Source organism: Bos taurus, chromosome 18 (assembly GCF_002263795.3).
Source record: "Bos taurus isolate L1 Dominette 01449 registration number 42190680 breed Hereford chromosome 18, ARS-UCD2.0, whole genome shotgun sequence".
Classification (NCBI taxonomy): domain Eukaryota; kingdom Metazoa; phylum Chordata; class Mammalia; order Artiodactyla; family Bovidae; genus Bos; species Bos taurus.
In genome coordinates, this window is record NC_037345.1 from 36,965,509 (window position 1) to 36,989,917 (window position 24,409).

The 24,409-nt window shown below is 45.1% G+C and overlaps 2 protein-coding genes across 4 annotated transcripts in view; one reads left to right on the top strand and one right to left on the bottom strand.

Annotated features, from left to right (window-relative positions):
- WWP2 (WW domain containing E3 ubiquitin protein ligase 2) overlaps positions 1-5,278 on the top strand; it is a 144,831-nt gene extending 139,553 nt beyond the window's left edge. For 2 of the 3 annotated variants that reach the window (XM_005218541.3, NM_001083414.2), the window contains exons 20-24: positions 49-169; positions 509-613; positions 1,772-1,868; positions 2,048-2,120; positions 3,428-5,278. In XM_005218541.3, coding sequence (XP_005218598.1) covers positions 49-169; positions 509-613; positions 1,772-1,868; positions 2,048-2,120; positions 3,428-3,527 — 496 coding nt within the window. In that variant the 3' untranslated portion in view covers positions 3,528-5,278. Of the gene's footprint in view, positions 1-48; positions 170-508; positions 614-1,771; positions 1,869-2,047; positions 2,121-2,671; positions 2,907-3,427 lie in introns of those variants that run through there. The other variant, XM_059876646.1, reaches the window with a different exon arrangement.
- Positions 5,279-16,383: 11,105 nt separating this feature from the next.
- Positions 16,384-24,365, bottom strand: PSMD7 (proteasome 26S subunit, non-ATPase 7). Its single transcript, NM_001034423.2, has 7 exons — positions 24,185-24,365; positions 22,148-22,239; positions 21,151-21,243; positions 20,339-20,436; positions 19,688-19,768; positions 17,713-17,804; positions 16,384-16,866 (listed from the first exon to the last, which is right to left on the bottom strand). Exons 1-7 carry the CDS (start codon positions 24,256-24,258, stop codon positions 16,428-16,430), a joined length of 969 nt encoding a protein of 322 aa, NP_001029595.1. The 5' UTR covers positions 24,259-24,365; the 3' UTR covers positions 16,384-16,427.
- Between the last annotated feature and the right edge of the window lie 44 nt (positions 24,366-24,409).

Below are 24,409 nucleotides of genomic sequence, written 5' to 3' on the forward strand. Positions count from 1 at the left end.
CCAGAGGAGTGGGTCTCGGGCTCCCCCGACGGTCAGTCTTGGTTTCAGGCTGCTGACCGACTGGCGTTTCACCCGGGGCGTGGAAGAGCAGACTAAAGCCTTCCTGGACGGCTTCAATGAGGTGGCCCCCCTGGAGTGGTTGCGCTACTTTGACGAGAAAGAGCTGGAGGTGAGAGCTGAGTTTGTGGGGACCCTGAACCCCCGGCCCCTGGGGCTGTCCTGCCCTTTGATAGCCTCGCCGAGCACCCATAGCAACTCATCAGTAAAACCCCATGCTCTCCCAGGATGGCATCAGCAGGCACATACGGTTAATTTGGGTCTTGCACCTGCCCTTACCTGGGCTCTTGTTTGCAAGGGGTTGTCATGCAAGACTTGGGCTACCCATACTGTTAAAACTGCCGACAGAGACGTGTGGGGTGCTTCCTCCTGCCAGGGAGTAGATGGGGCTGTATGTGCCGTGGGGACGGGGCTGGTGCTGGGTACCTGACAAGCCCTCTCTCCTCCGTAGCTGATGCTGTGCGGCATGCAGGAGATAGACCTGAGCGACTGGCAGAAACACACCATCTACCGGCACTACACCAAGAACAGCAAGCAGATCCAGTGGTTCTGGCAGGTGGGCCCTGGGTCTGTCCCCACAGTAAGCGCAGAGGCTCTGGGCAGGCGTGTTTGGGCAGTACCCCCAGGAAGCGAGACCAGATTGAACCCCAAGCTTTTGGACGCTTGTTGTGTCATCACCTTCCTCGTCTTTGACACTCTCCTCGCCTCCCCCAACTCCCAAAAGGAGGGGAGAAACCCAGTCTTGGGATGATAGGAGCTGGCTTGTGGCCGCTGCATTAGACAGGAGGTGTTGCTGGCAGTGGGCCAGCCTTGGATGCTGGTGTGCGGGCTGGTGGGGACGGGGCCATGAGCAGGGAGGAAAGTTCTTGTAGGTCATGTGGTCTCCAGCTGGGGGGAATGGAAAGCGTGGGCTTGGCTCCAGAGAAACTGAAAGAGCTCCTTGTCCTGCATATAAGGAGTCAGTTGCTTTGTATGTGCGGGTCTTGTTGTTGTTATCACTTTGCCGTATAGCGTACATAAAAAAGAACGAGCAGAGGTAGGGTTTCTGTGGAGGTGAAGTTCACATACCATAAAATTTGCCACATTAAGTGTTTGGAGTGGCTCTTACAATGGCTTCTGACAGTGCTGTGCCCACAATCACCACTGTTGAATTCCAGTGCATTTCATTTCCCTCAGAAAGAAATCTCACACCTATTAAAGCAGTCAGTCTCATCCTTTGTATGTTTTTAAAGATGGAACTTGGGGGACTTCCCTCGTGGTTCAGTGCTTCAGCGCCCACCTTATGGTGCAGGGGACACTGGTTCGACCCCTGGTATGGGAGCTAAGGTCCCGCGTGCTGCAGGGCAACTAAGCCCACTGGCCACAACTGGAGAGTCCGTGTGCCACAACGAAAGATTCTGCATGAGGCAACCAAGACCCGATGTAGCTAAATAAATACATATTTTTTTAAAAAGTGGAACTTGGATGAGGAAGAGAATTTTTGGCCTGGAACCAAGAGCTGTCACATAGACTGGTGGGAATGATGTATACACACAGCCTCTTAGAGCGGCTTTGGGGTTTCCCAGGGAGTAACTGTCACCCACCCCCACAGACCATGCTGGGGCTCCATGTTCTCAGCCCCAAAGAGGGGCCCTGGCTCATTGCAGGGTTACAGGTCAGGGTGAAGTGCTGGGCTGAGTGGGCCCTGACTCTGCCTGGGCTTGCGGGGCTCCAGGTGGTGAAGGAGATGGACAACGAGAAGAGGATCCGGCTGCTGCAGTTTGTCACTGGGACCTGCCGCCTGCCTGTTGGGGGATTCACTGAACTCATCGGTACGTTTTCCCTGCCCTGCTGGTGCTGTTGGGTGGAAGTGAGGACAGCCTAAAGCAGGGACAAGACTTCATGTCTTCCTGGAAGCAAGTCAGTGGGACTTGTCTGTGGTGGCGTCGGAGGGTCCTGCCTCAGGAAGGGGCTGACTTGGCATAGATAATATGTGTTCCTTTGGATACAGGTAGCAACGGCCCACAGAAGTTTTGCATTGACAAGGTTGGCAAGGAAACCTGGCTGCCCAGGAGCCACACCTGGTGAGTGTGCTGGTTGCAGGGGGAGGTGGCTGGAACCCGAGACCCGATGAGCCCCCAAGAGCAGCCCTGAGGCCGAGGTGGCTTCAGTGCCTTGATCCTGGCAACCTGTGTGTAGTTCCGCGGTGCTTAGGTTTGGGCAGGTGGGGCTGAGGTGTGCCTGGGCCTCTGGTCTTTCGGGAGTTGTGACAGTACCTATGTGCCTTGACAGCCATACTGGCTATGAAATACAGTAAGTCCCCTACATACACACCTTCACCTTGTGAGCTTTCAAAGATGTGAACGTGAGTTCGTGTGTCTAGTCATGTAAGTTTGCTCACACCTCTGGCGTACATTGTCACGTGCATGCATCCTCTACAAGGAGCAGGAAGTGGCAAGGGGATTTTCTTTAGCTGAGGAGGCACCGTTAGTTTTTGAGGCATAGGACCCAAATGTAGAATGCTATATGAAGGTTGCAGCAGCCGTTCAGAATATAATCCAGTGCTACCATGTCACCTGTGATGAGGGAAAAAAGAGCTACCACCCAGACATCACTGGATCATTTTTTTTTCAAGGGGGTAGACAGGGTTGAGTCCAGCAAGGAACCAGAACCTGTGGCATCAACGTCAGGAGTGCAGCTTGCCCGCCATCTCCTATTGCTGATGATCCTTTAGCTCTACCGTCTTCCTCCTCCAATCAGGAGCTCTTCTTGCCTGTTCACTGGATGCCAAGTCCCTGTATTCCAGCTATTGTACTCTCTTTTTCAAAGCTCTGTATTGTAAGATTAAAAATGTTTTGTTTTTTTGTGTATTATTTGTATGAAAAGTATTATAAACATATTACAGTATGAATTTGAGCAAACTCTGGGAGATAGTGGAGGACAAGGAAGGCTGGCGTGCTGCAGTTCGTGTGTACGGGGTTGCAAAGAGTCAGACACTAATGACCGAAGAACAACAACTGGATAGCCACCTGTGTTAGTTGAGTACCTAGGCTAACTTTATTGGACTGAAGAACACATGGGGCTTACAGACATGCTGTTGGAACAGAACTCGTTCATATGTAGGGAACTTGCTGTATTGAAACACTCCTATTCAGTCGGCAAAGAGCTCTGTCCCCGGTCGTCTTCCGCAGTTCCCCATTTCCCCTGTAGCCCTGTCCCCACTCTGATTCCTCTGTGGTCCAGGGGCACAGCGGGGCCTTTGAGGACCCTGTTGTGTGTGGCCAGCTGGCATCGTGGTTGAGTCACAGGATGGGATCTCTCAATACCCCTGTGGCCGTTAGAGCTCTGACCTGTGCCCCGTGCTGACTGCCCTACTCTCCTTTCTTGACAGTTTCAACCGGCTGGACCTGCCACCATACAAGAGCTATGAACAGCTGAAGGAGAAGCTGCTGTACGCTGTTGAGGAGACCGAGGGCTTTGGACAGGAGTAACTGAGGCTGTCCCCCCACCCCCAACCCCCAGCACATGTGTAGTCTTGAGTCCTCCCTGCCCGAGAGGCCGCTGGCCATGTAGCCCCCGGGAGGCCCCTGCGGATGGTAGTCCTGTGTAGGACCACACTGTCATCAGGCTGGTGGCAGCAGAGCCTGACCTCAAGAGGCCCTGCCCTGCCCTTCGCTCCTCCCTACTGGCGGCAGCCTGGAATAAAGCCCCCATGCCACCCTTGGCCCCATCAGCCATTGCAAAGTCTGGAGGGCTGACCCTCTCTGCAAAGCTCATCCTTCTTCTCCCTTGAGACCAACCCTAGGTTCGTGTGAGTGTGCAAGGGAGGGCGCCCTGTGCTGAAGCCCTGGGCCTCATAGGCTGGTTAGGTGAGAGGGAGACTGGCCATTTGGGGTAGCTGTTCTGGGCTGAGGAAGCCCAGGGTCTTTGTCAGTAAAAGAGGTTCTATTTTGTATAGAACTTTTCCAGTGATCTATATAAATGAAGGTCTGAGGGAGGGGAGCTCTGGACCAAGGTCACCTCTTGTCCCTGGCTAGCCAGCTCCAGCCATGGAGGCTGAGCAACACGGCCCCTCTCTCCACTCAGTGCTGGCCAGCTTGTTCCCTCCAGCAGATAAAGGGTCGTTACCAGCTGCTTGGATGTCAGGGGGATGGAAACCCCCTCAGATTTTCTTTTCCCTTTACATAAACTTGAAGCATTTGTGTGTAGGGCCGCTGTGTGTTCTGTGGTTGGTATGCTGCTGTCACTTCCTGTCAAGGAGCTGGTGCGCCAGGCATGGCTGGGACCCAGAGGCACCCAGCACCGTTGGTCCAAGAGTTTCCAAACAGCTGCTCCTCTTAGGAGCCTGCTTCACAGTTCTGTGAGCTCGGGCAGGCCTGACCCAGTGGCTCAGTTTCCCAGCAGCCTTGTCCCCGAGCCTTTGACAGAGAAGGGGGGAAGGGGATTATTGTCCTGAGTGTCACCCCAACCTCGCTGCCTCCAAGAGAGGAGAACTCCCTTTGCTAGATGGAGTGATGGGGTTGCGTGGGGCTGACCTGCTAAGACCCTGGACCTCCAGGCGGCCCGTGCGTCCGGATGGAGAATGAAGTGTGTTCCTGCTACTGTAGAGTGTGTTCACTCTGCCTCAAAGTGTGGCTTTACCTGCACAAAAGAGACGACGCTCTTGGAAACCAGCAGAAGGGCCCTGAGCTGCTGTGCACAGTCTGACTTGATTGCTGGAGCTCCTGCCGACCTCTGCCATGGGCGTCCTGCCATGTGTTCAGATCTTCCAGGCGAACACACTCCTCTGGGAGGCTGGAGTGGTAATTGTCGCTGGGTCCCCGTGCAGGTCGTCAGGCCACCCACGGGGCTGTCTGAGGACAGGCTCGTGCTCCCAGGTCCTTGTCCTCCCCGTGCCACCCTGGCCGGTGTCTGCTCTGTTGTATGTACTGATGCAAGCGGCTCAGCTCACCGCAGCCCAACCTCCTCCTTCCCTCGGATCGTTGGCTGTGCTTCCCTGCGGTGTCTCACCATGTTGGGGATTGGGGCGCAAGCCACCGTGCTATGCAGGGTTTGGGAGCCTCAGGCTCGTGGGCGTGCAGAGTGCGTTCATGTGGGTGTGTGTGTACATACGTGTATATAACTGAGGTGTCTGTACGGAATGCCCTTTGGTAGCTCTGAGTTGGTCACCAGATTGTTTTGTAATGCCCACCCCCTTGCCTTGGTATTGCCAGTTTCTTGTGCAATAAACAATCAGCAGCTGTGGGCAGTGTTGGTGTGGATGTGTCCAAAGTCACTGTCCTCCAGGCAAAAGGTCTCTGGGCCCCACGGACCCTCCAGGTCCACACGGGTGGAAATGCTATGACTTTGCTGGTTTTGAGAATTGTGTGTCATTAACTGAGACAGCCACACTTATGGGCGGCCCAGTCTTCAAGGATCACGGGCTTCAGCCCTCATTCATTTGCCTCACAGCTACCTTTGGCCTGGGTTTCTCTGAGCAGTTGCCATGACACCAGAGCATCGACAGCCTGAGGCTGCAAGTTGGACAGGTTTTAGGATCCAGCTCCTGGGTAGCCATTCATTTGAGAAACATTTCCTGTTTTCTTGAATTCCGTGATGATAGAGGGATACCCTGGACTTGAGCTCATGGTCAGCCAGGGGCTTGCCCCCCACTTTTTTGAACTTAAAGGTTCTGATGGGACCCATCGGCGCAGTGTTGATGCTTTTGACATGGAAGTGATTTTGTCTCGGATCAAGCCTTGCTCTGATCTGGCGTCTTTCTGGGGTGGGGTGGGGAAGGCAGAGGTGTGCAGAGCATCTTCTCCTGGGAGTTCATCAACCGAAGTCACTACCCCAACACCAAAGCCATTTCTCACTTGACAGGGCTATGCTGTACTTTGAGGAGGTTTTGACAAAAGTTCATGTGTTATACAGACGTCTCATAATAAATTCAAATTAAAACATCCCTAGTCAAAATTGTTCTCCCCTTTCCTATCTCCCGAAGTAGCTGCTGTTCAGTTTGCTGTCCTTCCAGACTATTTTATGTATATAAATCATATGTACATATAATTTAAAAGTATATTAAAAATGAGATCTTACACATGTTAAGCAACTCATCTCATTAAATGAGATAGTAGGGACACCTTTCCGTGTTCGTCAGCCTAGGTCCAGTGAATTCTGTAGTGTGTGATACTCCATGTTGTGGTTGTTCTGTAACACACCCACCTTTGTCCTAATGGGCACTGCATTTGTGTCCAGCAGTTTGCTGGTGAAGTCTCTCGGCCAGGTCTTGTGCACCGATGCTGCTTTTCTGGGAGGCAGCAATCCTAGAGTTGGACTACTGAGTAAAAATTTTAAAAAGGTTTAAAATTCCAGGATAGGAAGGGTTCACAGTGAAAGCCCCCTTCTTTTGTTCCTCAGGCATTCTGATCACCATCTGGAGGCAACTATTGTTGCTGGTTTCTTTTGGATCCTTCCAGATAGACTTTAAAATCCCAGCAAATTGTACTCAGTTGCCCTTCAAAAAGGTTCTTGTTTTAACAGCCTTAGTGGTGGACAGGACCCCTTGCCACGCCACTCTGGGAACTGGATCTGTGAACTCCCCTGTCTGTTCTTCCAGTCCTTTCACGTTTCCATCTCCTAACTCTGGGCATCTTCGCTCTTACTTTTACATGATCAAAGTTTTTTGTTTGTTTGTTTTTAAACATTTATGTTCTATTCTGTAACCATAATGCTCTACTTTTTCTAAAGGTTTATTTAGAAAACTGAAAAGCAAGAAAAATGTTAATATTACTATAATGATATAAATGCTGTTTACTCCGGAACTAAATGGTATAATGCAATACAAATATGTATTCTTCATACAGCTCTTTAACCCTAGGGTTTCTAATTATTGATCTTTGCTTTTATTATATCCTCATTTTTTTTTCTTACTCTGAAGTGTTTCAAGTTAAATTAGACAGTCAGGAAGGGTCCCCACCTCTACATGCTGTAATAAGTCCCTGATAAAATTAGCCAAAGCTGCAAAATTATTTTGGAAGTGAAGAACAGATCTGACTCTGTCACCCAAAGTCCTTAGTGGGGCTCAAGACTTTACATAAGTAAGACCTCACTGGATTTGGAAAGCTCAGCTGTTGCTCCCCCACTGTCCTTCTATATCAGGGCTCACGGCAACCTTCTAGAAAAACTTACACTAAAGATCTATGTGCTTCCATTCAGGGGAACGCTTATAAACATCAGGCTGTTCTTGGTCTTGAGCTAAACTTAGCAACAAGGCCCCAGTTTCATCTTGGGGAAGAAAATTGAGTCAGCGCTCAGAATTATTACCTCTACTCAGTTCTCAGCAGTCTGCCCCATGAATCTTTTTCTCCAGGACGCTCTGATTCTGAGGTTGGTTCAAGTTCCACAGTCACAAACTCACTTTCCTGTGGTCCATGCTGCGAATCAAGCACCTATCAGCTGACTCAGGTGCATGTGATTTATCTTTGGCATGCTATCTGTTATTTGTACCTTCTGAACATCATCCTGGACTCAGGGCCTCGCTCCAACTCAGTCTATCCCAGTGACAGTGATCATTGTTTTCTTTTTGATGCTTGTTACAATTTTGGCCCCTTCACCTTGACTCTCTTTCACCTCTCCAGATGTCCTTGATGGTCTCTGTGACATCGAATCCCAACTCTTTTTTGTTTTTGCCCAAACACAAAATCAACTCCTCCACTGAGCCCTGGTTCTTTTTGGTGTAAAATAGTACTAGAAATCAAAATGTGGGGGTTCCATCAAAATGGTACCATGAACTCATGACTTGATCAGCTTCTTGGCTCCACAACCATAAAAAAAAGAGAGAACACAAAATATAAAAAAGAGAGAAAAGGCTGGCTCAGAAACAAGATAAATAAGTTCATGGGTTATAAATAAAACAAAAATGCAGAATGTTGGGCAAGATGGAACCGTTTGGGTCTGCTGCACCTAGAGCCTGGCAGTGATCGCTGAGAGTTCAGCTGCTGTGGAGTAAAGGATCTAAGTATGCTCCAGAATAAATGGGGGGTGGGCACCAGTTGTGTACCTGATATGGCTTTGAGAAAGATGGAGGCCCAAGGAGGAAAACCCCTTAAGCCAAACCATCCCACTGGTTGTGGCCTGGATCTGTGACAGTAACCCAGGTTACTCTAGGCTAGGGCCCCAAACTGCCATTCAAAGACGAGGCTGCAGAATGGATGGCCAGCAGGACAGGACGTGGCAGCTGCAAAACCATCAGACAGGAAAGAATGAGTGCAGATGGAGGAGGAGGAAGAAAACAGCTCCCTACTGAGAAATTTTGGCTCCGCATTTCTGAGAAAGACACTCATGAGTGGTCTCTTGCCTGAAGGTCTTCGCTGTAAGGGCAGTAGGTAGCTAGTGGACTCTCATGGAGCCTTAAGTGTCATTGTTTTCTGGGGGGTGATCAGTTTCTCCGGAGATGAGTCCTCTGCACCTCACCTGAGAGGGAGACTATACCTGAGTCAGGTGGCCTGCCTATAGGCTTCCTGGGAGTAAGAAGCAGTAAGGAGCCAGGATTCTCGGAGTCCTGACCACTGACCTTTTCGTTCCCTCTGGCCTTCTCCTCTGGCTCGAGTCCCTGCAGCCAGCAGAGTGGAGGGAGCCAAACTGTACAGGGCTTTGGGGGCGGGGACCCACTCTTCTGTGTAGAAACTTTTACATACCCCAGTTTTCAACTTTCTTCCTGCCTTCCTGCTGCCCCTCAGTACTGAGTCTCTGAGGACTCACTCATTTCCTGTCTGCATCTCCCTGTGTCTGAGGTTAAGATTTCTCCTTGGTTAGTTACACTCCTCCACGTCCAAACTCTTTGTTAAACGACCTTGCCCATTGCTGAATCCTCTGATGTTCTCTCTGCCCTTGTGGATTAAGACTTTTCATAAAGCGTTCTTCACAGTTGTTTCAGCGAGTCTGGAGAAGGAGAAGAAGCGCTTCATCTGCTGTCTCAGTTAACTTCCTCTCCTTTGATAGGTCTGCCTGCGGGCAGCTTGCAGCTGTGCAAAGAGGTCCCCACGAGGGCTTGGCTGTTCTATTATATTGACTTTCCACTAAGCTGCTGTGTTTACCCCCGTGGCACTAACTCCGATCTTAAGCCTGAACCTTTCCCAGCTCAGAGCCCTTGTTGGCTTAGCTTCTGCTGTGTGAATTCTAGGCTGGGGCTCCTGCTGCTTGGTCACTACTCCTAATTTCCTCCTTCCAGAAATGTGTCGAATTCCCTTGTCCACCTCTCATTTGCTGCCTCTCAAATTGGGTCAGTTGGCAAGGGGAAAATAGGAAATCTTTGACATTCATTCGCTCTCGTTTTAGTACAGTCTCGGGAGGGAGGAAGGATAAATAATAATACGTGTATGTCAGGACTTTTTTCCTGTTTATTTTTTTAATTGGAGGACATTGTTACAATGTCATGTTGGTTTCTGCTGTACAGCAGTGTGAGTCTGCTGTATGTATACACATATCCCTTCCCTGCTGAGCCTCTCCCCTATCCTGCTCTTCCAGGTCATCGTGGAGCGCCGAGCTGAGCTCCCTGTTACACAGCAGCTTCCCGCCAGCTAGCTTCTTTGCACACGATAGTGTGTATGTCAGTGCCGCTCTCTCAGTTTGTCCCCCCCTTCCCTCCCCCTGCTGTGTCCACAAGTCTGGGTGTCTATTTCCGTCCTGCACATAATAGGTTCATCAGTACCATTTTCTAGATTCCATATATATGCATTCATATGTGATATTTGTTTTTCTCTTTCTGACTTTACTTCACTCTGTTATGACAGACTCTAGGTTCACCAGCATCTCTCAAAACAGAACTGATTTTTGCTAATCAGCCATGATTTTGCACCTTATCTCTGAAGAGCATCGACTTGGTTCCTAACTCTAGGAGCTTTATTTTGTTTTGGTTTGTCATCTCCAAAGCCACTGGGGGGCAATAGGTAGTCCTGCTTATAAACAAGAAGGGTGTTTTGTTTCTGCATTTTCTATTAACATCTTTATTCTAAAGTTTTCATTAGGCACTGAAATTTAAAATGAAAACCCTATTGTAGTCAATTGTGGGTTACCCTGGTGAATTCTAATTTTTTTTATCTGTAGGGGACAGGCCTCTTAAGTGCCCCCCATGACCCCCTCCTGATATGGACACCTGTGGTATCATTCCTTCTCCTTGAGTGGGAGTGGTCTAGAGACTTGCTTCTAACAAACAGAATATTGCAAAGGCGATGGGCGCTCTCTTCTGTGATTAAATTACCAAAGATTGGGACCTGCTTCTTGCTTACTGACTCTCCATTGCTTTCTTGGCTTGTGTAATTTTCTTTTGAAAAAAAGGTATGTATGTATTTATTTACTTATTTGACTGTGCCGGGTCATAGTTGAGACACACAGTATTTTCGATCTTTGTTGCAGCGTGCAGAATCTTTAGTTGTAGCATGTGGGATCTAGTTCCCCAACCAGGGATTGATCCCAAGCCCCCTGTGGAGTCTTAGCCACTGGACCACCAGGGAATTCCCTTGGCTTGTGTACTTGGATGAAGCAAACTGCCGTGGTGGTGAGGCCCACATGGCAAGGGACCGAGGGCCTCTTGGTGTCAATAGCCAGTGAGGAACTGAGGCCCTCGTCCGACAGCCTATGAGGAACTAAATCCTGCCAGCAGCCGCATACTCCTGGAACCTTGAGACAGCAGCAGCATGGCCGACACCTTGATTGCCACCTGTGAGTGTCGGTGAGCAGCGGACCCAGCTAGGCTGTGCCTGGGCTTCTGACAGAAACTGTGAGAACTAATGTATATTGTTTTCAGCAGCTAAAGTTTATGGTAATTTGTTATGCAGCAGTAGATAACTAACACACTATCCTAGCTCGGGTGAAATAGTCTTGGCTTAGCATGTCTTCCACGTCCCAGGTCCTGAATGTGGCCATGATTTTTTGTCTTTTCTTTTTTTTTGGCTGCACTGCACAGCATGTGTGGATCTTAGTTCCCTAACCAGGGATTGAACCTGTGCCCCCTACAGTGGCAGTGGGGAGTCCCAATCCCTGGACCAGGGAAGTCCATGGTCCTTATTTTTAATAATGAGAGAGCCTTGGCATGTAGTTCAAAAACAATCACACTAACTAGGGGTAAAGGCAGAAAGGTACCAGCATCACTCTCCTTCCTTTTCTTGGGGAAAGAAAATACTGGGGAGTGGGAGTCCTTTCAATACCCACCCTGAGTCCATGGCCTGACATCACTGCCCAGGTGGCACCGATGGCCTCAGAGGCCTTGGATCTGGCTGAGCCTGCAATGGTGCTCTGTCTTGGGGTTGTCATTTGTTCTTATTTGGGCAAGAGTTGGCACAAGTCTTGTCCAGACTCTCAAGGACAATTTTGGGTTCGTTTTCTGTATAATTACAGGGTGAGCAGTAGGGTAGACGATGCCAGTACAGCAGTGAGTACGTCTGGAGGACAGGCTCTGCTGTTCCAGGACTCCCACTGGGGTTGGTTCAAGGGGCACATCTCCCACCTCAGTGATGCCTCCCTCATGAGCATCTGGGCCTTGGTGAGTTGTGGGTGTAGAAGCATTCTTTCCTCCTGGGATGGAATGTATTTCATCCTCGAACTTTGGTTTTTATAGTCATGGTTGTTTGCCAACTCTTGTGATTGGTTCACGTTGGTTAAAACATGGGGCATATGGGGTCGGGGAGGAGTAGCTCATGCATTCAACTTTGGCTTTTATCCCATCCCTACTCTTGAACAAGGGCACAGATCCCTGAGGCATCATCTGTCTGCCTTGAGGTATAGGGGAGCCCCAGGTTAAGTATATTTTTCCCCAGCTTTATTGAGATATACTTGACATAATGTGTTAGTTTAAGGTGTACAATGCGATGATTCACGTACATGTCGTAAAATGATTTCCACAGTGAGGTTCATTGACATCCATCACCTCACGGAGTTCCCATTTTGTTGTTGTTGTGACCGTTTAAGTTTGCATTGTGGTGAGAACTTTTAAGTTTGACTCTCTTAGCAACTTTCAAGTATAGGATACAGTCCCAGAGTCTTATCTGCTGAGGGGATAAAGCCAGGGTTGAAAATGAAGCAGAGGGGATAATAGATGAACTGAGGATGTTGATTGGTTATTCTGATTAAAAGTTAAGCCAGATTATCACTGATCAGACACTACCTGTAGCATATAGATAGAGGTAGATACTGGTGCTATGTTGCAGAGAAGGACGACGCTTTGCGGATTTTAATAGATACATAAGTATGAGAAAAGATCTTAAGTTGGGAAAGGACTAATCCACAGAGTGCTGATGGTAAGGCAAAAAATTAGTAGTTTTATCTACATTAAATAAAGGTTGTCTAACTTGCATATATGCAGAAACTACCAATTTCTTAAAAACACAGATTCCTAGATATTCTAATGCAGTAGGTAAATTGTATAAATTTACAAAGAAATAAATGATATCTGAAAAGGGGTAATAAATGCTCACTATGCACTGTAGCTTAATGATTTTACTACAATTTACTATCATCTGTTTTCTTGAGGTTATTTTTATCTATTGTATCCATATTTGGGTAATACTATGTAATGCCGTGCTAATGTGCATCTTTTCCCAATTCACGTTGGCCTTGAAATCAGCTGTGTTGGGAGTATTTACACCAGGGAAATTGGCAAAGGCCACAAATCAATACCCTTCCTCCTCTTTTTTAGAGACTTGGTTGTTACACATTTACCAGCCCTTCACTGGATATGGTCCTTAAAGAAACCAGGAGTGGTATCAGTAGTGAGGAAAATCAAAGCATGAACTATCTGAAGGGCAGAGAAAACTTTATCATAGAGTACAGCAGGGGTGAAGATGTGGCAACTTGACCCAATTTTTTGCAGCAAGATGCTCTTTAGATTCCTTCAAAGCCTAGCCTAGATGGTTGCAGCCAAAAGCAGAAGTGGTGGGAAGCAACTTTGGGGAAGGTTCCCAATTCCATGATGAACTGGAATGTGAACCAACGTGTCTCTTGCTGAGATGATATTAGTCAATGGTGCCATCTAGTGTTGAAGTACAGATTGGCTCCAAAGAGGGACGCTTAGAGGAAGCCTTCTCTTGACTTAGGCCTTGGAAACACACTAACACAGTTTCCTCTATTTTCTTTTTCTACTTCATTTCCCTACTTCTGGAGTCATTTTCTATCCACTCCTCCAACAAGAATAGCCACTGGTGTTTTCTTGTTGTTATTGTTGTTTTATTTTGAAAGATAGGAATTCGGTGTGGTTTCCAAGCAAAAGAGAGAAATGCCAAGAGTTGAAAGGCATAGATATAGAAATCAGCACTTTCCTGTATTATGTATAATTTGGAATGAATTTGCTTAGGGAAGTTGTTTAGATCTTCTCTTGCGGGTCACATAATTCAGATGCTTCTCTGCTTTTCCAGCATGTCCCAGATATCCTTCCTATTTCCTGTGACAGGGGCATATGAAGTCATCAGCATGTTGTTGCATAACAAAGAACCCAAATTCATTCTTTTTTTTTTGGTCTGTTTTTTATTTTATTTTATTTTTAAACTTTACAATATTGTATTAGTTTTGCCAAATATCGAAATGAATCCGCCACAGGTATACCCGCGTTCCTGCTTCATAGATATTTTTGTAGCAAATAGTAGAAGGAAAGTCCTATTCATGACTTCCAAGTGAATAGAATCTTTCATTCTTTTATGAGAACTTGTGTTAATAAGTCTTTTATTTGAAGTAAACGTAATTGTATATGAAGGTAATTGTAATATGTATAAGTTCTCAAAGCTGGAGAGTCCTCCAGAAGAGTAAGATTCTGGGATTGATTCCCACTGGAAAGGTTGACTGCATCATGAGCATTGGAGAAAGCAGTATGGTAGTCCCTCAGTGAATATTACTTCCTTTTTTCCCCTTTGGTGATTGATGATCTGTGTAGAATGAAAGAACATTTAACTAATTAGTGGGCTCAAAGGTGTTCTACCCTGACAGTTTTTAATCTTTTCACTAAGGATAACTGACCTGTAAGTTTGGGACTATTTCACATGTTATCAAACAGAATACCAGTAAGGAATCAATGCTATCCTCTCTGTAATGTGTGTAGCTGGAGCAGCCTGAACTGTTATTGTGAAACCTTTCAAAATGGAAGGAACGGAATGTCACAACTCTGGATACAAAGTCCGAAAATGGGATTAGACTTTACCCAGGATACTTTTTCAATGTTCAAAGAACAACAAAAGTAGTTTAGAAATCTCATCTTGAGACTGCTAAGCTACCTGAACACACTTTATTTTAGGTGAGGGCCATGGGTTTTGCAGTCAAGTCAGCTGCTATTTATATAAGCAAAGCCTTCATCAAGTCTTATAAAGCTCACCCTCTTACATAGATTGGCAGCAATTTTGCCTGAGAAAATGAGCCTGCGTGACTCTAGAGGCGACATACACTTTTTGTTAGAAGAAGGAATTGAAGATCCTGTGGGTAAAGTGAAAGTCAGTTTTGTCCATATGCAGGTCCAACTGTTAAATATAACAAGGCCTGGGTATTCCCATGTTCCTACATGTTCAATAGACATTCCAATTTATCAAACGGTAACAAACCTAAAAGCCTGTGACATTGTCCTGATAGACCCTGGGAAAGCTTTTAAGTGCAGATCATTCTTCTAAAGGTGGATCTGATCCTGTGTGGTCTTGAGCTGCCCCCCACCCCACCCCTACCCTACATAAAGGACTCATTCTTTGGGATAACTTTCTCCTTGTCCCTGCTTGGCCTCAGGTCCATGGCATCTCTGGTCTTTGCTGCCTACCCTGGAGAAAGGTTCCCTTTCTCACACCAGTCTGTTCTAAACATGGCAACAAAATCTCAAAAAACTTTTAATAACACACTCTTGTCATTTTAAATGCATCTCAAGCTTTGAACTATGTATTTCAAATTTCTTTTACTTAGATGTATTGGGAACAACCATCTGACTTTTGACTGCCACAACAGACAAAAAACTTATCTAGTTTCTTTCCCTTTGCTATTTCTTATTATCTCAGCATCTTAATGAACTTTGAAGTGACCACTGATGTGGGTAGTTCTGTCATATAAAAATCAACCCCCAAATTTCCACTAACTCGTTCTTTGGCAGGCAGTTCTGTCGATTAAAAATGGATGCTTCTGGTAACTTTGAGGCACTCTAACATTAAGAAGTGGTTTATGAGATTCCACTGACTTCATTTTAGTGCTATTTTATTGTATTCTTAAATAGTAGAACACCGATAGTCCAACATGGTAACCCACTCCAGTACTCTTGCCTGGAAAATCCCATGGACAGAGGAGCCTGGTAGGCTACAGTCCATGGGGTCGCAAAGAGTCGGAGACAACTGAGCGACTTCACTTGCATGCATTGGAGAAGGAAATGGCAACCCACTTCAGTGTTCTTGCCTGGAGAATCCCAGGGACGGGGGAGCCTGGTGGGCTGCCGTCTATGGGGTCGCACAGAGTTGGACACGACTGAAGTGACTTAGCAGCAGCAGCAGCAGTGAACTCTTAGAGATGTTCTAACTACTCATAAAAGGAAGTTAGTATCCAAGTGACAACTATTAAGTCAAATGATTAAGTACCTTTACTTACTTTGGGAAGTTTTGTTCCATCCCACTGACATTGTCGTTTGACGTACTTACTACAATAGTAAGTAAATGTGTCCCTTATGAAAACTTAAGAAAGACTGCTCTAGGGATAGGAATCTGAGGTACGAACTATGACCCAGGTCTTCTGGGCTCTGTTGGGAACTCTCATTACAGCTTTATTTTTAAAGGAATGAGATTCTCTTTTTCATAAAGGATCCAGTCTAAAATAATTTGTTCAGGCAGCTTCAATTAAAAACTGTCTTTGTTGCTTCTGAAAACAATGGATCACCACTCCCAGAGTTAAAAACGACCAGAACACAGACTTAAAAACCAAGCCATTTAATTGTGTCTTTGAAGGTAAACAATATCTTGATCCCAAGCCCTGAGAATACCAGAGCTACGGGTCTGAGAAGTCCCGCAGGGCAGTATTCTCACAGAGTCCTGAGGGTCAGACCTCAAAGTGTTCCAAGGCAGAGCACTTAAGGAATTCATGCATTCCATTCTGCAATTTTGCAGACAGCCAGAAACAGACCCCAAGAGTCTCTTGAGATGGGAAAAATTCAACTCCTGGTCTCATAGATAAAAGGAGGGAGAGTACCAAAAATGTTATACTTCTCTTCACTTTTCTCACACAGTCTGAAACCTGAGCTATCAGCTCCCCAACTCACAGTAGCCGAAGCTGCAGTTTAGGTTTGAGATCAGTCCCTCTATCCAGAGAGCTCTCATCAATACAGCTTTTTAACAAGCACTTTAAAGAACCCTCTGGCAGCACAATGCGTTAGTTTACAAGATTTTAATTTACAGATTAAAAAGCTACATGTTTTATTTTTTCTCCTTTTTCTCTTCTTTCTTTACATCACTCTTTTCCTTCTCTTTCTCTTTGTCGTCTTTTCTGTCCTTTTTGCTGTCTTCCTTTTCTTGCCCTTCTTTCTTTTCTGCGTCCCGGTTGGCAATCTTGTTGTTGATGAGGTTGTGCAAGGCGACCACAGAGCGGATCAGTGAGGCCAAATATACCACCACCATCTGGTCGTTGGTCTTCAGGTAAAAGGCCTTGACAAACTCCTGCAGGCTGACATCCGGCAGCAGGTTGAAGACGTCCTGCAGCTGGTAGATGATCTGGTGGTTGATGGGCAGCTTGCCCGTGGCCACCTTCTCCAGGTAGCCCCTGATGTCCAGGAGCTTGGAGTTGAGTCCCTTCAGACCATGGACCTGGTTTGTGATCCGCTGGGAAAGAGTGCCCACTGTAGTGTCTTTGATGTCTCTGTAGGAACCCACAAGAAAGAGCAGGGGTATCCATCAGTGTCCTATACCATCACAGATTTTCACATTCTAAGGGAATAACTCAGTTTGTGAGGAGGGGCAAGTTTTCTAAAGCAAAAATGTTACCTCTCCGTTTGATAAAGATTTGAGTATAAAGTGCCTTAACCTTGTTTTCATTTGGAAGCATATGTTTTATCTTTCTCATCACAGGACATCTTTCAAAAGAAAAGAGAGAGCTAAAATGAAATCATGTTCACTAAAAAATTTTTTAAAAATCTCTACTTCAATTTCTCTTGTTCCTAAAGAGCACAGCATTCTTTTCACCTGCATCTATAAAATGTCTTGAGATGCTTTTAAATCAGTCAGTAGTAACTTTCTGAACTGAAACGAATCTTATTGTTTGAGAAAATCTATGACCTTTCAAATAAGTCAGGGTTATGTAAGTATTTTTCTTTTTTTTCTAAAATTTGGCTGTGCTGGGGTCTTAATTGTGGCACTCTGGATCTTTAGTTGCAGCATGTAGGATCTAGTTCCCTGAGCAGGGATCAAACTCGGGCCCCCTGCATTGTGAGTGTGGAGTCTTAGCCACTGGACTACTAAGGCAGTCCCCTAGAGTGTAAAAGGCCTTGATGCAGGTTCTCTGCAGAAAACTGGCTAGCTACATTCATTATAAAGGAGGTACACTTAAAGAACACACACTTGCTTTTAACACACATGTGTTCCTGTCACAGCCAGCATTATAGCTTCCAGACAAGGTGTGCTATCCAGAGTCATAAATCATAACTCTGGACACTTCATAGATGATCCAGGACTAGAGCCCAGGTCTGATGCCGTCCTAAAGTCTCACCGTAATAAGTGTTCAACTCCGACCTCCTCGGCTTCCTCTGCTCCAATTTCACTGGTCACGTGCTCAAATGTTTTTGAGGTTGGAGTTCCATCCTGGGAGAGGAGACTTAATTATAGTTATTTACTTACAAACAAATGAACAAACTAGCACATGTTCCTTTTCACACCTTGATTCTTCTGCTTTAAGTCAGATCACTTGAGGGGTGTTATTACTGGGTTTTCTGTGGCAAGGGTGGGTAGTTTGCTTTGAAAGCTGTCACAGCAGTCCTACTCAGGGTTGAGGTATGCTGCAGCATCATCCTTAGCTTATTTCTGAGGAAAATCCTGATATTATCTTAAGTCTTCAGTAGAGATGGACATTCAGAGAAGTCTCCATTTGGCTAAATTTTAAGGACTGTCATAGTTCATTCTAAAATAGGCCATATTCTGAACACTGTGCCTGAGACAAGCTTATGTTAGAAAATATAACTTTGAACCATCTACTGTCCATTGGGTCAAATGATCAGTGCACCAAACAACGTGGTGAGAATCACTGATTTTCTGGTGGCCTGAATTAATCAAGGCACCCATTAGTGGATGTGGTTTGCTATATCACCTACTTATTTCTTGACGGGACTCAGGAGAAACTTTTCTCAGATCTAGTGCCAGAAGAGGCTGTGCATCTCCTGTCAAGGCTGTGAACTGTTTGCACGCAGGAGCGCATTGCAGTGCGTGCACAGGATATAGGCAGACGGCTTAGATGCAAAGCCTGGCTTTGCCGTGTATGTGCTAAGGGAGCTGTGAGATCTTGGGAAAGTCACTTCACTTACACTAAGTGGTATAAACATCAGCTGTTGTTATTTTATCCAGGATAGTGTGAATCCTGAAAATGACATTTTCCTCTTGGCTTTGTATGCTAGGATGGTCAAAGCCTTCCAACACCTGTGCAGGACTTCATGGCATGTCTTTTCAGGTACTGATTGTTCCCTGGCTTCATCTTATAATATGACCCTTAAATCCCCTCTATCTTCTATTAAAAAATCCTGTTTCATTGGTGTGTGTGTGCATGCATATGCATGTATGTGTGCAAGCAGCCTCAAACTCCTTTTTGAAAGAGGCAAGGTAAAATTTAACTTGTAACAACTGTATCAAGACCAGGGATGAAAGCCTTAACTGCAACTAGGCAACAGATCTGGATCTCAGTTCTCTAGTAGTAAGGCAAAGAGAAACAGGGGCACAGAGCTCAGGGCAAGGAACATTTGCAGGAAGCTAAGTTAAAAAAGCCGTTTCCAGATTTTAAAATTGAATATATGGATAACTATAAGAAGACAGGTACTGAATACAATGGAGCCAACTATATAGGTGTCAAATCGTACAGATGGGTTTTGCCATCTAGCTCCAGGCAGTTCTGACTTACTCTATTTGAAAACCTAAAATCCCATGGATGGAGGAGCCTGGTAGGCTGCAGTCCATGGGGTCGATAAAGAGTCAGACACGACTGGGCGACTTCACTTTCACTTTAATGCATTGGAGGAGGAAATGGCAACCCACTCCAGTGCCTGGAGAATCCCAGGGACGGTGGGGCCTGGTGGGCTGCCATCTATGGGGTTACAGAGTCAGACACGACTGAAGCGACTTAGCAGCAGCAGTAACTTCCAGGAGAAGACTGTCAGAGGTGGGCCAACAGTGGAAATGGCACTAGATTAAGATTAAGCTCATCAGGCTCTGCATACTCTGCTGAGAACATCTCTGGGTGATCATTTGACTACTTTGGTCTCAATTTCATTTGTAAAAGGAGACTTTAGATTTCTATGGTCCTCTCCATTTCTAAAATTTGGTGATTCAAACACTCAAGGGGGAAAAAACATAATATCAAACTGTTGACAGAAATCAGTAACCTTTTGTTATAAAGTATTTGTTGACTTGAAATGGGGGAAAAACCCAATGGCCCTAAAAGTAGCAAATCTAATCTCTAGGCTCATAACAAGATGACTTACATCATGAACTTCTTCCACTGAAATATATGCTTCTGTGGGCAGTCCCAGGTCCTTTGGTTTCACATCAATGATGACCAATACCTGGCAGAAAAACACATCTTAGGAAACCACCTTGTACTAGGCACATAGGGAATAACTGCAGCCATTCTGATGATGATTACTGCATCTTTTTCATTCATTTAACCAGATAATGAGCCAGAATTTTCAGGAAAAAAAAAGACTTTACATTTCAAATTTCTTATTTGCTCTGCTCTTCAACCCCATCCATTAACAAGGTGAAAGGTAGTAGTACAGTAAGGAAGGAATCCAGCAGAAGGAAATTAGAGTCAAGACAGCCAGCATTTTAATCCCAGCTGCACTCTCAGAAGATCTTACTAACCATTCTGAACCTCAGTTTTCTCATTTGTAAAAAGGATAACAATCCCATACAGTTGAGAGGATTAGGGAAGGTAACTTACATACTCAGCACTGAGCAGATGTTTAATTTACTAAATACAATGGGTTACTGTATACTACACAAAGCACTGTAAATTAACACAAATTTATAGAGAAAAAGTGGTGAAATGATTCACTATCCACTAGGAGGCTCTTTTCTTGAGTTAACTGGCAAACAATTATCAGTCAAGGGTTTTAAAGATAAAGTGCACTTACTGAGTTAGGGCAGTATCTTTTCATGAGTTCATTGATGGCGATGTCATTCTTGTGTAGTTTAGGGCCTGTGTGGTACCACCCAACTATTCTTTCTCTGGCTATGAAGGAAAAAAATAGTGGCTTTGAACTGTTACATAAAGATCTGTATATTACCCTCAAAAAGGGTAAGAACTTCAGTAGTTATGTTCTCTACCTTTTCAAAAATTCCAGGCATCTAAACCTTGATGTGCTTATGAAATCTTAAATGAAATCTTAAATTCAAAAGCAGGAATCTCTGAAAATAAAGAGCAGGGGAAATCTAGAGATAGCCATATCTCTGACTAGTTTAGGAAACCAGTCATACATGAAGCAACTAGAAAACAATTCCAAGGGAATATATAAACAAATGCAAGTTCATCTCACATAGGTTACAGCAGTGAGTGTTGTGGGAATAAACATTGCCAAAGCAATGTGGCTGCTGTAATGAAATGAAAATGATACACATGACAGAGATATTTACCTTGGTGGTACTAAAGCTCTAGAGGCATGTGGATTTTATTTGATAACTTTTTGCTTTTCTGGTGCAGAGGGCTCTCTCTCCCCTGAAACCTAGGTGGTCTAGCTGGCCTTAAATTGCTACTCCAATTTCTCATTTATTCTACCTCATTTGTCTACTACCATTGGCCTTACTTTAGTCTAACTAAGTGAAAGGGTCTTTGACATTAGACAAAGAAAAGTGAATACTTAGAAAAGGCATTAGGGACACACACGCACATTTACACACCACACCACCCCCCCCCCCCCCCCCCGCCCAGTGCCACAGTGCCACCTACCGTTGACCTTCTTAAACATTCCATACATGTTTTCCAAGTAATCATGGTCTAAAAACCAGACAGAATCATCTTTGTCATCTTCATCAAAAGGAACTAGAGAGGAGAAAAAAAAAACCCCCAAAAGCAGTTTAAGGTGCTAGATAGAACTCTAAGGGCACATATCACAGCTGTGGACTTCTAGGCCAGATTTGACCCATGGCTTTAGCTTGTCCAATACAGTGTTAAAAGTATTTTTGAGTTGCTTTTATTAAAAACTGGAAGATTTAACATACAAACCTAGACCTCTAGGCTCTCTTGAAAAATTGGAAGACCTGGCAATAACTGGCTATAGCCATACAGAGATCACCACCTTTGAAAAAGAGATCACCACCTTTGAAAAGGATACATGTTCTTCAGTTTGCTAAAAGTTCCATCATTTCCTAATACTTCTGTTGGGCAAATTACATTACTGCCTGATCCTTTAAGACAATGGAGTTAGTGACCTCTAGTCTAGCGGCTATGCCAGCAATTATTTTGTTGTTCATTATTGTTGCTTTAATCATAAAATACATAGATACATTCTTCTGAACATTCACGAAACAGTGAAAAGGTTTTTATCTCCCCCTTGCCTACCCATAACCACGGTTAATAGTTTAGTTCAGGGGTTGACAAACTATACCCACTGCCTATTTAAATAGTTTTATGCAATATGGCTATTAGTTTGTCTACATCCTCTTTTTAGTTGCTTTTCTGCTACATTAGCAGAGCTAAGCAGTTGCAATGGAGACGATATGGCCTGAAAATACTTAAAAATATTTACTACTGTGTGTAGCCTTTAGCCTCCCTGTTCTATACTTAAGCAATTCTGAAATAGAATCACTTGGTTGCAGTAAAAATGGAGATCACGAAAATTTTCTTTCTTTTTAAAAGATAACTGACATTTTAACCATACTCAGAAAATGTAAAATTTGTCTATTTTTTAAAAAACTGAGGTATAATTGATAGATTTTTCTTTTACCTGCAAAACTGTTGGATACATCGAGTACTTTCTTTTGCCATGACCCCAAAAGCACACCAACAACACGTTTTTGGTTTCCAACCTTGCCTATTCTGAATGAGAAAACAAAAGATCAATCTGGATAGGCACAGACTCAACAATACGATACCTAACACGAAATACCAATGTACCAATACAATTTAGCTTGGCTGGAAACTGATCCCACTAAACATATGTAGTAAATTAGTCTTAAAAAAAAAAAAAAAACAACAAACAACCCTCAAACCTTATAGAAATTTAAAATGGAGAAAATGAAAACTCCCCAGATCTTACAGTTTTAAATGTTATCTGGTTGGTGTTTGAAAACACATTTAACTTTTTATTTTGATAAGAGCTTACCTTTCTTTCTTAAACTTTCTCTATCCTCCAACCTTTTCAGGGATAAAGATGCTAAAGCTGAACCAGTGTTATGGTCCAGCTTGCCAACTCTTCTCTGAAACAAGCCCAACTAGATGGCATAAACAATTCTTTGTATCATCTAGGGGCTGAGAAAATGATTCTGACCCAGAAGCATGTGTATGCCATTTGTGATCTCTCTGAATGGCTAAATTAGGCAGAAGCTGGAACTGAGCTGGTGACTAATCATACTGGGAGGAGGGCTGAGTGAACAAGAAAAACTACCTCAGAATTTCTATCTCCAAATCAAACCCCCTTAGTAATTTTGTGCTAAAGAATGACAAGTGTTTCACTTATTTCATTGGTTTTTATGTAGAATTCTCCATTAACCACTAACAAATGTGACATAACAAACAATTCTATGTTCAAAGGACAGACAAAAGTCATTGTGAAATGAACCACAATTTCTTAACAGTTGCTGGTTCACACCAATTGAAATATACTTATCTAAACACATGATTTGGCAAACTTATAAATGCTTACTATGTCTAGGGTTTGGATCAGAATTAAGTATTCTGATTTTTTGGGGACTAAGTTCAAAGCAAATTTCCACACTCACGGGCTTTTCTTCTAATCTACAAAAATGCGTTTGTGTTTTAGAAAACCCTACAATTGTCTGACACAGCAGCTTGCAGTGTCTGCCTTCACTATGCCCTTAAAAATGTTTGTCGAATTGACTGAACAGAACTGAAATGATGCCTGCCTTCTTAGCACCTCTAGTATCCTATGGGAGAAAAACAGTAATTGTACAGTGGAAAAGCTCCCGTACCTTGTTAGGCCAAGGGTCCTACAAGAAATGGAACTAAACTGGGGGCCCTAAACCTCACAGGAGTCTTTGAGTTTGGTTTTGGCTCTGGTTGAATTGGGAGTTGTACAAAGCAAGAGAATGGGCACTTAGCAACTATGACTTTATAGCAGATGCTCCCAACTGGGTCTTACAACTTTCCAATTCAAGTAACTACTGTAAAACTTATGAACACATGTAACAGGTCCCCCGGGACGAACAGCTCGAAAACAAGCAAGCGAAGGCAAAAGAAATATCTGTGGGATGTTTTCTTATTCATTAACGCCTACACCTCCAACTGGTCTCATTTTTAGAAGAAAAACTTGACTTTAAGACTTAATATAGCTAGGTTTTAAGTCATCGTCAAACCAGATTCCCACTTCTGAAACTTCCACAAGTTAAAAGCACAGTTCTTGCAGGGACCAGACTTTCGATGACAGTCTTCAGAGCCAAAAAGCGCGAGTCTGAAGGGCTTTCCTACCAAACACCGAGTCTCTTAGGCGAAAAGGGACGGACGAGGCGATAGATATGCACGAGGACTAGGGATCAGGATCAAATGAAACCTGCTCCCCATACTCTGGCATCGTACGGACTGGGTAAAGGGAATGATCAGCTCAGTTCCCAGGAGTGCCGGCTGGGCAGAAGACTCCGGGTAGCTTGGGCTTCATGAATGGACTTAAATGTGGGCCCCTCGGCGACTCAGGGCCACCCCCGGTGCGTCAGCACCCCCGCGGCCGCCGCGCCGTACCCAACGCGCCCGTGACTCAGCAGCGGCGGCGCCACCGGCCCCGGTAGGCCGCCCCGTGCCGCCCGCTCACCGATTGAAATGATCCACCACACTGAGCAGCACCAGGGGGTGGACCACCACCTTCTGCACCGCCAGCTCCAGCATCGCGACACACCCCGCCCGCCAGGCCCTGCTCCCCGCGACGAGCAAACACCGGCAGCCGGAGCGGTAGTAACTCTCGGCTATCCTCCAGGCCTGGCTCCTCCTCTTCCGGCTGAGCCGCCGCCGCGCGGCTCCTTTTTCCGCTCCCAGAGTG